Genomic DNA, 12,818 nt, shown 5'->3' on the forward strand with positions numbered 1-12,818 from the left:
TTGATACTGGGGGTTGCCCTGACCCAGGTGCAGGACCTTGCACTTGGCCTTGTTGAACCTCATGAGGTTCACATGGGCCCACTGGATGGCATCCCATCCCTCTGGCATGTCAACTGCACCATGCAGCTTGGTGTCATCTGCAAACTTCTGAGGGTGCACTCGATCCCACTGTCTATGTCGTTGATGAAGATATTAAACAAGTCCAGTCCCAATACGGACCCCTGCGGGACACCACTCGTCACCAATCTCCATCTGGACATTGAGCCATTGACCACTACCCTCTGGATGCGACCATCTAAGCAATTCCTCGCCCACCGGACAGTCCACCCATCAAATCCATACCTCTCCAGTTTAGAGAGAAGGATGTTGTGGGGGACCGTGTCAAAGGCCTTACAGAGGTCCAGATAGACAACATCTGTAGCCCTTCCCAAGTCCGCTGTTGTAGTCACTCCATCATTGAAGGCCACTAGGTTAGTCAGGCAGGACTTGCCCTTGGTGAAGTGGAGTTAGACTTCTGAAAATCTATCAGGATGTTTTTCAGTTCTTTTCCATGTCTGTTGGCACAGAAATGCACAAAAACTTATATGGACCAATCCTCTAGTTTTTCTTGTAACTCAGTCCCCTGGCATCAGGCAATGTTTGGGCATTCTGACAGAGAGTAGGGAATGGAAGCAATTTGGTATTAGCATCAAATTTAGGATCTTCATGTAGAAACGTGACTTCAAGTTCTTGTGAAACTCTCAGGGTACAAATGATTATCATAAGATACAGGATAGGGAAAATCTTCAAGGAAACTAAGATTGTTTTATTTTTTTGTGAAAAGTGAGGGCATAAGCTCTCTTCTTCCTCTGATCTCTTATCTTTTTGACCATATAACATGAAGTTTGTTAACTGTTGGTTCCTTCAGAGGAGTCCTTTCCAACTTTTCCTCTTGTTCTTAAGGTTGATGCCCTGTTCTATATTTTATTTATTTATTTATTTTCTTGAAAAAAAAAAAAAGATAGAAACTTTTTTTTACAGTCATAATATAAAGCAGCAGACAGCTTTTTGTTTTTTGGTTTTTGGTTTTTTTTTTTAATGACTAATCCACTCAGGTGTGGCTAGACAGCATTTATAACGTCTTGATGATTAGTTATTTTATTATTCTTATATAACATTTACTTAAAGGAAGCAAGTAGAAGCTCTGAAAGTGGTGCCCTTTTTAGATGAGATGCTATACCAACACAAAACAGATGTAAGTTTTGGGCCCAACTGCAGACCAAGCTAAAGAAAAACTATTTTGGATGATCCTTAAGTGCTATAGATATATGAGCAACAGTGGCAGAAAACTAACTATAGGCTCTATTGCATTCTTGTTCAGTGCTTGATGTTCTTCTGTAAAGAAGTTTTGCATTTTGGTGAACAATCTGAGACTCACCAAAAAAAATTGTCTGCAGATCAAGTGCATTTCATTTTCTGAGGCTATACTGGTGATTAGCTGTGATGATGTGGAATCTTTGAGGTGATCCAAATTCCTGACTGTGAGAGGGAAGCAAGTTACAGAAACCAACACCGACGGGTAGCCTTGAGACCCTTGTGCAAGCCTAGCCTAGCTTAATTTTGCAGGAGTGAGATGCTGCCTTTACCAATCCTGGAAATTCTCCTACCTTGTAGCCCTTCAGGGTTATGTCCTTTTGTCAAATATCAACCAGAAGTAAAGGAGTTGGATGTGTCTGATATACCTGTGTCAATCCCCGCCCCCAAGAAAGAAAAAAAAACTTTTATATATGAAAAAAAGTGGAATAAAGAAGTTTGGCAAAGAAAAGTTTGTTAAATATAAGTTAAGTAACTATTCCACATCTTTTCTTCAACCAGTGTTCATTGTCATTCTAGAAACAAGAAAAATGTTTTTTAAAGACTGATACAGGAAAAGATCAAGAAACCAAGTAGAAAAAAAAGCAAAGAAATGTATGTGTGGGCTGCTGAGTGAAGTACATATGAGGCAGGAATTATTGATGAGGAGTAGGAGAACTGAGAAACAGGCCAGGTGCTAAGAGTCCCTAACATGTACCACACTGAGCACCATATGGAGTACTGCACTAAATGATAGCACCAATAGTAGAGGAAAGAAAGTCTAAGCTAACATACTAATGTTAGTGAAAACTTGTAAACTACATAATCATAGCTTAATACAAAAGGATCTATTTAGCCTACTGGAAGAAATAAAGGATAAGGGTAGGCAAGAAATCTATTTGCAAGATTACTCACTGAACAGGTAATATTAGGCATTTTATTTGTTGTTGAAGTTCATTTTGTTCTAGAGGGATACAAATGGAGGGAAATAGGAAAAGTGATTTTTAAAGCTTTTTGTTGGTTTAGGTTGTTTTTAATATTAACAAAGTTTAAGGCAAAGTATAATCCATAATGGGAATATTTCCATCTTTTTTTTTGTGGAAAGTCTAGGCAAGATTCTTACATGTGTAACAGCACATTAAGTTTTCCCTTTATTCTTTTCTTCTTAGTGGTACAAGGTTACTAATGGTCTAGGTAGTTACAAAATACTATTTTGTTGTTGTGAAGAACAGCAATGTTTCCAATGAACTAGATATTGTATTTTGTCAACAAATCTGTTATGATATCACAGAGAGCAAATTTTGGTATAACATTCCTTGCTTAAAAAAGTAGATTTACCTGATGTACTACTCATAACAAAAAGGTGCTTTTTCTTTTTGATTAATTTTCAATTTAATTAGGCATTTAAAACCTTCTTAAAGTTTGCAAAGAGATGGTTTAAATTATTTCAAAAAGTTATGATTTTTTAGTATTATTTTTTGTTTTTTTCAGTAGCCTTGATACTTTTTTCCCCCTTTAAAAGGTGTGTTTGTTTATTTATTTATTTATTTATTAAAAAGAATAGATAAAAATTTAAACCGCACTTCTAAAAATCGCTGAGATAAATCAGTCTGGTTGCCAAGTCAAAGTTCATTTTTCCTTCATACAAAATAATATAAATTCTCAGGTGTTTATTTTTAATTGCAGATATTCAGTGAGTAGCGAAATGACTCATGCTGCATTGGCATTAAACCCAGAATTCGGAATTTGATTAACTTCAATTCTTTCTAGCAGTGGGAGGATAGACTTTCACAGTATTATTACTCTTGCCTTTATCTTTCTGCTCTGATTGTGAAGGGAAACATACAGTACAATTTCAATAGATGAATACAGAAGCAAAAGTTCATATCTCTATTTGAAATTAAAAATTACATATCCAATAGAAATACTGAGGGGCTTATTTGATAATATGGCCTCTCTCGTTGTTAGCATCAACTCAGGTTTCTGAGATGTTAACTGCTGTGGGGTGTTTTCTGTCAATCTGTTGACTTGCCCAACAGATAAAACTAGAACTGCTTCTTCAACTTGTACATGGTTTGGTGTACATGAGCCAGCAATGTGTTCTTGCTGCAAAGAAAGCTGACAGTATCCTGGGCTGCATTAGGAGGAGCTTTGCCAGCAGGTTGAGGGAGATGATCCTTCCCCTCTACTCGGCATTGGTGCGGCCACACCTGGAGTGCTGTGTCCAGTTCTGGCCTCTCAGTACAGGAGAGACATGGACATACTGAAGAGTTTAGTGAAGGGTCATGAAGATGGTGAGGGTACTAGAGGATCTCTCCTATGAGGAAAGGCTGATAGAGCTGGGACCGTTTGGCCTGGAGATGAGAAGGCTCATTCATTATATACTCATCAGTGAGCGTATTCTCTACACCTGAAGGGTTTAGAGAAGACAGAGCAAGGCTCTTTTCAGTGGTGCCCAGTGACAGGACCAGAGGCAATGGGCACACACTGAAACATCAGGAAACACTTTTTCACTGTGAAAGTGACTGAGCACTGGCACAGATTGCCCAGAGAGACTGTGGAGTCACCCATCTTGGAGATATTCAAAAGCCATCTGGACATGGTCCCGGGCAACCAGTTCTAGGTGACCCTACTTGAGCAGGGGGGGTTGGACCAGCTGACCTCCAGAGAGCCCTTCGAACCTCGACCATTCTGTGGTGCTGTGAAATTTGCTGCTTTCTCAGATAGAGTAATGGGACTGAGTGCTAAAACTCAGTTACTTTTTTTCTCTTTTATTTTTTCTGTTAGTTTGCCCAGTAAAATTAGTTATTTTTCCTAACTACTATCTGTATAAATTCCCTTTATCCTCAAAATATTATGACTAAAACAGTATTATTTCCAGGAAAACCTTCAGTTCTTGTAAAACAAAGCATTTCAAGGTGAAAGGTATGGGTTTTTTTTTTTTTTATTATTATCCTTTTTTTTTTTTTAACTGGCAGAAATATTTTGGCTACCCATGTTAAACCATTACAGCATTTGACAAGAAAAGAGATATCTCACAATATCTCATGACACTTTGAAATATGTCCATTTTTGTGCATGTACACAAGAGGAATGTGACTTCTGTGTGAAACTATGAATGGCTTAGAAAACCTTGCTTTAAAAAAAGAAAGTAAAAGTCAGGGAGTTTGGAAGAGGCAATTCATGTAACTCTTTTCGTGTCACATTGGAGTTATAAGAAGTTCTGTGCTGTCTAGGGAGGCAGTACGATTCCAGAGACAAAGGAAAGTTGAATTGTGTTTAAAACAAAACCCCTTTTCTCCTGCATGGACACTATTTTTCTTCACTTGCTTTGCATTTTGTTCAACCAAATCTCTTCTATGGGTACCAAAAAGCAGCACGTCAGAATTTGGTGGTGTTTTCATTGTGTCTCTCAGACATTAAGTTCCCACCAGCAAATAAAATAAAATTCTATTGTTTGTTCATTTTGTGCTGACAATATGCCTAAATGTGTGAATGATCTTACATTAAAAAAATGTTCTGTCAATATATTAAATAAGCACAGCTTAACGTACTGATCAACAAAAGAACCCATAAAATCATCTTTATAGATGGCTAGGTATGCATCCCCAGTTGTCTGTAGCTATGTTTCGAACAAAAATTACTGTGAAAGTTATGTAGCTTTGATTCCAGGAATGTAGGTTTTTTTTGGATCTATTGTCAAACTTATCAGCATTGCAGGATCTTTCAATAAGCTATAACACTCAAATGTTAAAGAAAATAATAGATTTCTACTGTCTGAGAGAGACTGGAAGAAGGCTTAATACACCCTGTTGTCACTATTCAAAGCACTTCTATTTCCTTTCCTGCTATTCCAGAAAGAGAAATTTCCCCTTTTTAACATAACAAGATTTAAGTTGGTTTTTTTTTTCTCTATGGTGTGCACAGTCACACATGCACACACATGTAAAAATATCACTTTCGGTTTCATTTGCTTGTGTCAGAATCACTGGGGGTTTTTTCTTCCTATTATTGTTTTCCCTTTCATATTGCATTGTCAGTTATCTTTTTGAATCTTTGAGAGGAAAGCTATGTGCATCTTTAAATTATTTTAAAAATATAAATTCTTTTTAAGAATAACCTGGACTTTTTTGTGTCCCTAATCTTTTTAAATCTTTTGCTCTTATATCCTCTTCTTATTTAGCAAGACTAGTAGATCCATATCTTCCCTGTTTCCTACTTTAGGCCCTTCTGGGTCTTCAGAATTCGGTAATGACTTCTGGATTTGGTATTGTTCCCTCAGGTTTTGAATTCTAGAGTCTGCTTTCTCCTCTGTCTCCTAATGCTTTCTCCTCCCTTTTATGGGATTTCCTTGAGATTAGTGCTTTGGCTAAGCCATAGGAGCCCTTTCACATACTAGATCATTTACCGTGCATAGATCAAGGAAAATTAACAGAGATTTTAGTCATTCCTTTAATGGGACAGTGGTATCTGTGGTGTTCAGCCCCTCTCTTTTCCCCCAGGCAAAAAACAGAGAAAGAAATGGATTCTTGCAAAGCCCTGAAAATGCATGAGTAATAAAAATAAAATTGTAAGGGATTAGAAACCCAACAGCAAGGCAAATGTTGCACCTGTGTCCAAAAAAAGGCCAAAAGATTAATCTGGGGAACTACAGGTCTGGCAGGCTCGCTTTAGCCCATGGGAAGAACCATAGAGTGAGTCCTTTTAAAACATATTTCCAGGCACGTGAAGGAGAAGATAGTAATTGGGAAGAGGCAGCATGGATTTTCCAAGGGTAAATCATGCCTGACCAATATGATAACCATCTATGATTTGGGATGAGGAGAGAGCAGTGGATGTCATTGGGTACTCAACTTTAGCAAGGCTTTTGACATTGTCACCCATTATATTCTTATATCCAAGTTGTGGCATTATCATCTAGGTGGGTGGATGTCTAGACGATGAAAAGCTGGTCGGCTAGTCAGACCCAGAAAGTCATGGTTAATGGGTCATATTCTACCTGGAGGTCGGTAGTAAGTGTAGAAATGCTGGGGTCTGTACTGGGACCTCTCTTGGTTAGTATTGTTATCAGGGACCTGGAGGAGGTAATGGAGCATGCACTCACCAATTGTTCAGATAGCAAATCGGGAAAGATCAGTCAATATGCTTTTGGTAGTCAGGCTGCCTTCCAGACACCTGAACAGGCTGGAGGAATGGGCTGACAGGGACCCTGTGAAACTGAATAAGGGCAAGTGCCAGGCACTGATCCTGGGACAGAGGAGCCCCTGTGATGACATAGGCTTGGGATGGACAGGCTGGGAGCAGACCTGTGGGAAGGGCCCTGAGGTGTGTTGTCTCAGCCAGCAAAGATGGCCAACAGCTCCATGGGCCGTATGAACAGGAGCATGGCCAGTCAATACAAGGAGTGATTATACCCCTCTGTTCAGCACTCGTTAGATCATATCTAGAGTACTGCATCCAGTTTTGGCCCACCTGTTACAGCAAAGATATTGACAAACTGGAGTGAATTTTGCTGAAGGCTATCAAGATAGTCCCCATAGCAGTCTTCAGATGTGGTCTCAGGTTTGTCATCAGCACCTACACATTCTACTTCATGCTTTGTCTCAGTTTCTTTCCTTGGCTTCTTGATGGCTCTCACTGCTCATCTGCTCTCAATCTTATTTGCAATGTCTTTGCCCCAACATGCACCATATAGAATCTCTGTCTCTTAAAATTAAAACATTCTTTCCTGCATATGAAAAGGAATGCTAGAGCTGTACACAGGGAGCATAAGAATTACAAAACAAAACAAAAAACCCCATCCACATTCAGTCCATTTTTTCCCTAGTCACAGATGGCCAAACTCATATGGATGACATTTTTAAGAAATTAATTCTGCCTGAGGCAGATGTCCTGCCCAGAAAAGCTAACTATAAACAGATAAAATTTGCCCAGAGTTCCAAGAAACTGAGAAAAAGATTTTATAATGTGAAGTGTTAAGCAGTTTAATATAGGCTGTGTTACCAGCTCTGGTTGTAATAGCAAATTTTTCTTCCATTTGTGTTAATTGTAGTTATCTACTTGCATCAAAGGAAAATGGAAATAGATTGAATTGGTAATGCTGTAAATTTGCTACAAGAGTATTTTTTTGTTGATAAGCTTTTCTACTATTTGGAAAATAAATAAAATGGTGAGTTTTTATGAGGATGACAATTACGCTTTAAAGACAGATGAGGATCTACCCTTGCAAATGTAGTGATACTGATTGCCATGATAATTGAGTTATCCATCCCAGCTCGATTGGCAGATCCCCTACTGTTTAACCAGGTGACTTTTGCTAAATGACATGGGTGCACTTGGTGGGTGATGTGGGAGGATGGGGAATTCAGATGTGTACCTCAAGGGTATTTGATATTGGGTGAGAATAGCCAATGAATTAAATTGTATTACGTTAATTGCTATGTAATCCTGTATATCATTACTTCTATGGTGGCTATATGCCATATCAACAGCATCACAGTAAAAATCACCTAGATTAATGAGGAATGAACTTTAATGAAACCAAGCAAAGTGCAGCGATGATAGAACCGGACAAATGCAGCAGTGATGGAACCAGAACTGGTTTCGGCATGCAACAATCCAGCACCACACACCACCTCTCCTCCCTGAAGGACTGTTATGACAGATGGAGCCTAAAGTCATGGACTAAATGAACTCGAACATTTTGTAGGGATGGCCCATAGACTAAGGGAATGATATCCGTGTGTATATATCAAAAGACAGGAAAAGTGGTGGTGATTAATTGGGATGTATTGGAAAGTGTGAGACCTGGGCATGATGTAGATGGTATAGAATAAGGGGTGGATACTGCCCTGGTTTTGGCTGGGATAGAGTTATTTCTCTTCCTAGTAGTTGGTACAGTGCTGTGTTTTAGATTTAGGATGAGAATAATGTTGATAACACACTGATGTTTTAGTTGTTGCTAAGTAGTGTTTACACTAGTCAAGGACTTTTCAGCTTCCCATGCCCTGCCAGCGAGAAGCTGGGAGGGGGCACAGCCAGGACAGCTGACCCAAAGTGGCCAAAGGGATAGTCCATACCATGTGACATCATGCTCAGTATATAAACTGGGGGGAGCTAGCCAAGGAGCGGCAACCCATGCTCAGGACCTGGCTGGGCATCAGTCAGTGGGTGGTGAGCAATTGCACTGTGCATCACTTATTTTATATATACTTTTTTTTTAAATTATTATTATTGTTGTTGTTGTTGTTGTTTTCCCTTCCTTTTCTGTCCTATTAAACTGTCTTTACCTCAACACATGAATTTTACTCTTTTTTTTCCCAATTCTCTCCCCCATCTCACTGCGCGGAGTGAGCTGTGTGGTGTTTAGCTGCCTGCCGGGTTAAACCACAACAGTCCCCTAACTGTAATAGACACTGCTGTTCCTACATTAGGTTATGTATTTGATGCAGGGTCTGAAACTGAAGTTGTACAAATATAGAAATTGAAAAATATATTATAGAATAATCACAAGACTGTCTTGATGTCATTGTAATAACTATGTTTCCAAGTAGAACTTTATTAGAGTAGACCATTCACTTTTTGATACATTACATTTTATAGAAAGCTTTGCAACTTTAGACTCTATTTATGTGTTTTTGTCAATTAAAAAACTTATAAATGTAAATAGCCTTAGGAGGAAAAAAACATAGTAAAAATTTAGTAGTTATGGTTAATATTTTTATTTGTACTATTTATACACTAGCCTAAAATACTTTTCTTCATTTTAAGGTAACTGAGCTGCACAATATCAAAAACATAACTAGATTGCCTCGAGAGACAAAGAAGCATGCAGTGGCCATTATCTTTCATGATGAGACGTCAAAGACATTTGCGTGTGAGTCAGGTAAGTAATTGGTACTGCATCTCTAGCTTGAAGAAATCAAGTTACACATCAAAGTCTTGCTCGGATGAATTAACTTAAAACACCAGATAGAAATCCTTAGCTTAAAGGAAGTTGTAAACAAGAACTTTGGAGATTGGAGTTTAGGTGTTTGGGGGGTTGGTAGGGATTTTTTTAATATACTTTTAGAGGTGTTACAGAGCTCTTTCTTCCATTACTTATCTTTGACTGCATGCAGATGTTCTAAAGACAGGAGATTTTCAGCTGAACTTGTAAAACTGAATAAAAAATACCTATGGGATATTATTAAGTGAAAATATGAAACATTCTTTTTTTTACCAAGTTTTGCTATAGGCATTTACTAAATTAATAATTATCATGCCATTGCAAATAAGAGGTAAATATCAGCTAAAACCTCAGGATATTGTAAAGTTGGATGTCAAGCAGCCTGTGATTTGAAGAGGTACATGGTATAGTGAATGAGTTGAGAACAGACTTGGGCATCATGGTACATAATGACAGGTAGTTACTTGTGAGACACTGAACACTGCATTATTAAAGTGCACTGTTTTCCTGTTTGAAAATGCAATTGTACATGTCTGTGTCCTAGGGTATATTTTACTTGAAAAATATGTTTTTAAAAAGAATGAGAAATTTTTTAATGATAAAGTTTTTATTTGTTTAGTTACATATTTGAAACCGTGCATTTTAAAATTATATCTTAATATTATCACATAAACATTGCATGGTGTACAATCTAAGTTAAATGCAGTGAAACTAAATGCAAGAAACATGTGGAAGAGGTAGGTTAAAAGTGTGTATGGTCATGAATTACGTGGATTTTGGATCAAGTATTGCAAACATTGATACATACATCCCATCATGAAAGATGGATTAACAGTTTATTGATTTAAATTTAAAAACACACAAATAGAAAACCTGTGGCTTTCTAGGATCAGTTTAAGAGATTATTAGGTAAGTAGTTCACATTAAAGACTTTACTTTCTAATATCTAGAATTAATAATGACTCTATAATATAATTAATAATCAAATAAAAACATTTTAATTATATTTCAGTGGCACTGAAATTAGTTCTATGGAAACTTTTCCATTTGCCTACACGTGCATTCCCCTTGTTCTCTAACGAAAAGACCTTATTCCTTCCCTAGAATTACTATGGTGCAGGTATATTTGAAAAGAGTGACAGCAACTCATAACTTCAGGATTCTTTCACCAAAGAAGGGGAAACCTAAGAAAGTTCAGCATGTCTGGCCCATTCATCCCTTTCTTCTGTAACAAACATGATGCAACTCCTTAACCTTGAACCCAGTTGTATATACAAGATGCAACTACCGTAAGGTGCTAACAAGATGCCAGTATGAGATGCCCTACCTTAAGGCTATGTTCTGTGCAAAGGTATGTTTTGAGCGGATGGAGCCTTGGGCGAAGTGACGAACTAGTGGAGAGCTTGTGGGCAGAGATCAAAGGACAGACCAACAAAGGTGATATTGTAGTAGGTGTCTGCTATAGACCTTCTCATCAACAAGAGAAGGCAGGTGAAGCATTCTTAAGGCAAGTGGAAAAAGCCTCACAGTCCCAGGCATTGGTACTCTTGGGTGACTTTAACAACAAAAATATCTACTGGAAGGCCAATATGGCTGGACACAAGCAATCCAGATTTCTGGAACAGATTGAAGACAATTTCTTGATATAGATGATCAATAATGTGATGAGGGGAGATACTCTGTTCAGGGACATGCTTGGCAGGATCCTGTGGATAATTGTCTCGGAGGGCAAAGGGGCCCAGGAGAGCTTGCTAATCTTGAAGGACAGCATCCTCTGAGCACAAGAACTGTCCTTCCCATTCTCCAGAAGACAAGCATTGCAGAACACCGTTATGGATGAATGTGGAGCTCCTGACTCAGCTCAAACACAGAGGGAAGCACACAGAAGCAGGGACAGACTAGCTGGGAGGGATACAGAGGCATTGTCCATGTATATGGGAATGGAGCCAGGAAAGCTCCAGCTCAGCTGGAGCTGAAACTAGCCAGGGAGGTGAAGGACAGAAAAGGTTTCTTAAAGTACATCAACAGCAAAAGGAAGGCTAAGTGAGTGTGGGCCCATTGCTCAGTGGGGCAGTGGACCTAGTGACAAGAGGCATGAGAAAGGCTGAGGTACTCGATGTCTTTTTCATACCTTGGTTTTCACTTGCAAGGTTTGTCCTCAAAAGCTGTCCAGGTCCCTGAGCCTCTTAGCAGTCAGTGAGAGTGAGTAGTACCCACAGTAGAGCAAGACAGAGTCAGGCATCACTTAAATCACTTGGATATCATAGACAAGTCCATGGAACTAGATCATCAAGAATGACCAGAAGGAGGATCCAGGTAACTATAGGCCAGTCAGCCTCACCTCAACCCCTGAGAACATTGTTGGAGCAAATTATCTGTAAACACATGAAGGACAACAAGGTGAATGGGAGTAGCTAAAACGTTTTCCATATGCAAATCATGCTTTCTATGATGAGGTGTCTGGCACTCTAGGCAAGGGAAAGACAGTGGCTGTTACATACCTTGATTTTAATGGTCTTTGACAGCCTCCCATAACCTCCTCCATAATCCCTGAATTAGTGGAACATGGGATGGATAACAGCACTATAAAGTGGATACAAAATAGGCTGGACTTAAAGAGTTGTGATTAATGGTGTAAAGTCAAGCTTGCTGCCAGTAGGTAGTGGGTCCCTCAGGGATCAGTGCTGGGACCAATACTGTTCAATTTCTTCATTGACAACCTGGATGATGAGCTGGAGAGTGCTCTCAGCAAGTTTGCGAGTGACACCAGATTGGAGTGACCCAAATTGGGAAGGCAGCAGGGATGCTGTAAGAGGGACCTGGAGAGGCTGGAGAAATGGGCTGACGGAAAACTTATGAAGTTCAGCAAGAGCAAATGAAGCTCTTGTTTCTGGCTTGAAGTAGTCCCAGGTAACAAGGCAGGCTGTGGGCCAACTGTCTAGGAAGCAGCTCTGCAGAAAAGGCCCTGGGGTCCTAGTGGACAACAAGCTGAGCATATCCTGGACTGCATTAGTAAATGTGTTGACAGCAGGTACAGGGAAGCGATCCTTCCCTTCTATTCAGCACTTGTAAGACCACATCTGGAGTACTGTGTCCAGTTTTGTGCTCTCAGCACGAGAATATTGACATACAGGATTGAACCTAGTGCAGGACCACCAAGGGTCAGGGTCAGGAACACATGCTGTATGAAGAGAGACTGACAGCTGGGCCTGTTCAGCCTGGAGAAGAAACAACTTCAGAGCATCTTATTGCTCCCTACAGTTACCTGATCTGAGAATACAGAGAAGATGGAGCTATAAAAGTGTCAGATATCTTGCTGTTTCTGAAAGACTACAAATCTTAGCTGTGGGTATAGTGGAGTTTTGATCAGTTTGCCTTTCTCCATGCCTTCAGTCTATCTAAACAGTATAAACTGCATCATCTCCATCAGATGAGAGAGATACACTGTTTTGTTTCATTAAAATCTGACTCTCTTGAACTCCAAATCTTTTGTGTGTTCTGAACTAGGAAGATATGGTTTAAAAAAAATTTATTTCAC

The 12,818-nt window shown here is 39.2% G+C and overlaps 1 protein-coding gene across 1 annotated transcript in view; it reads left to right on the forward strand.

Annotated features, from left to right (window-relative positions):
• The window catches only part of DOK6 (docking protein 6), a 288,055-nt gene that overhangs the window by 140,968 nt on the left and 134,269 nt on the right, over window positions 1–12,818 (forward strand). The window contains exon 4 of the mRNA XM_009333496.1: window positions 9,103–9,217. Within this exon, the coding sequence (XP_009331771.1) occupies window positions 9,103–9,217 (115 nt within the window). The remainder of the gene's footprint in view (window positions 1–9,102; window positions 9,218–12,818) is intronic.

Source organism: Pygoscelis adeliae, unplaced genomic scaffold (assembly GCF_000699105.1).
Source record: "Pygoscelis adeliae isolate BGI_AS28 unplaced genomic scaffold, ASM69910v1 Scaffold140, whole genome shotgun sequence".
NCBI lineage: Eukaryota > Metazoa > Chordata > Aves > Sphenisciformes > Spheniscidae > Pygoscelis > Pygoscelis adeliae.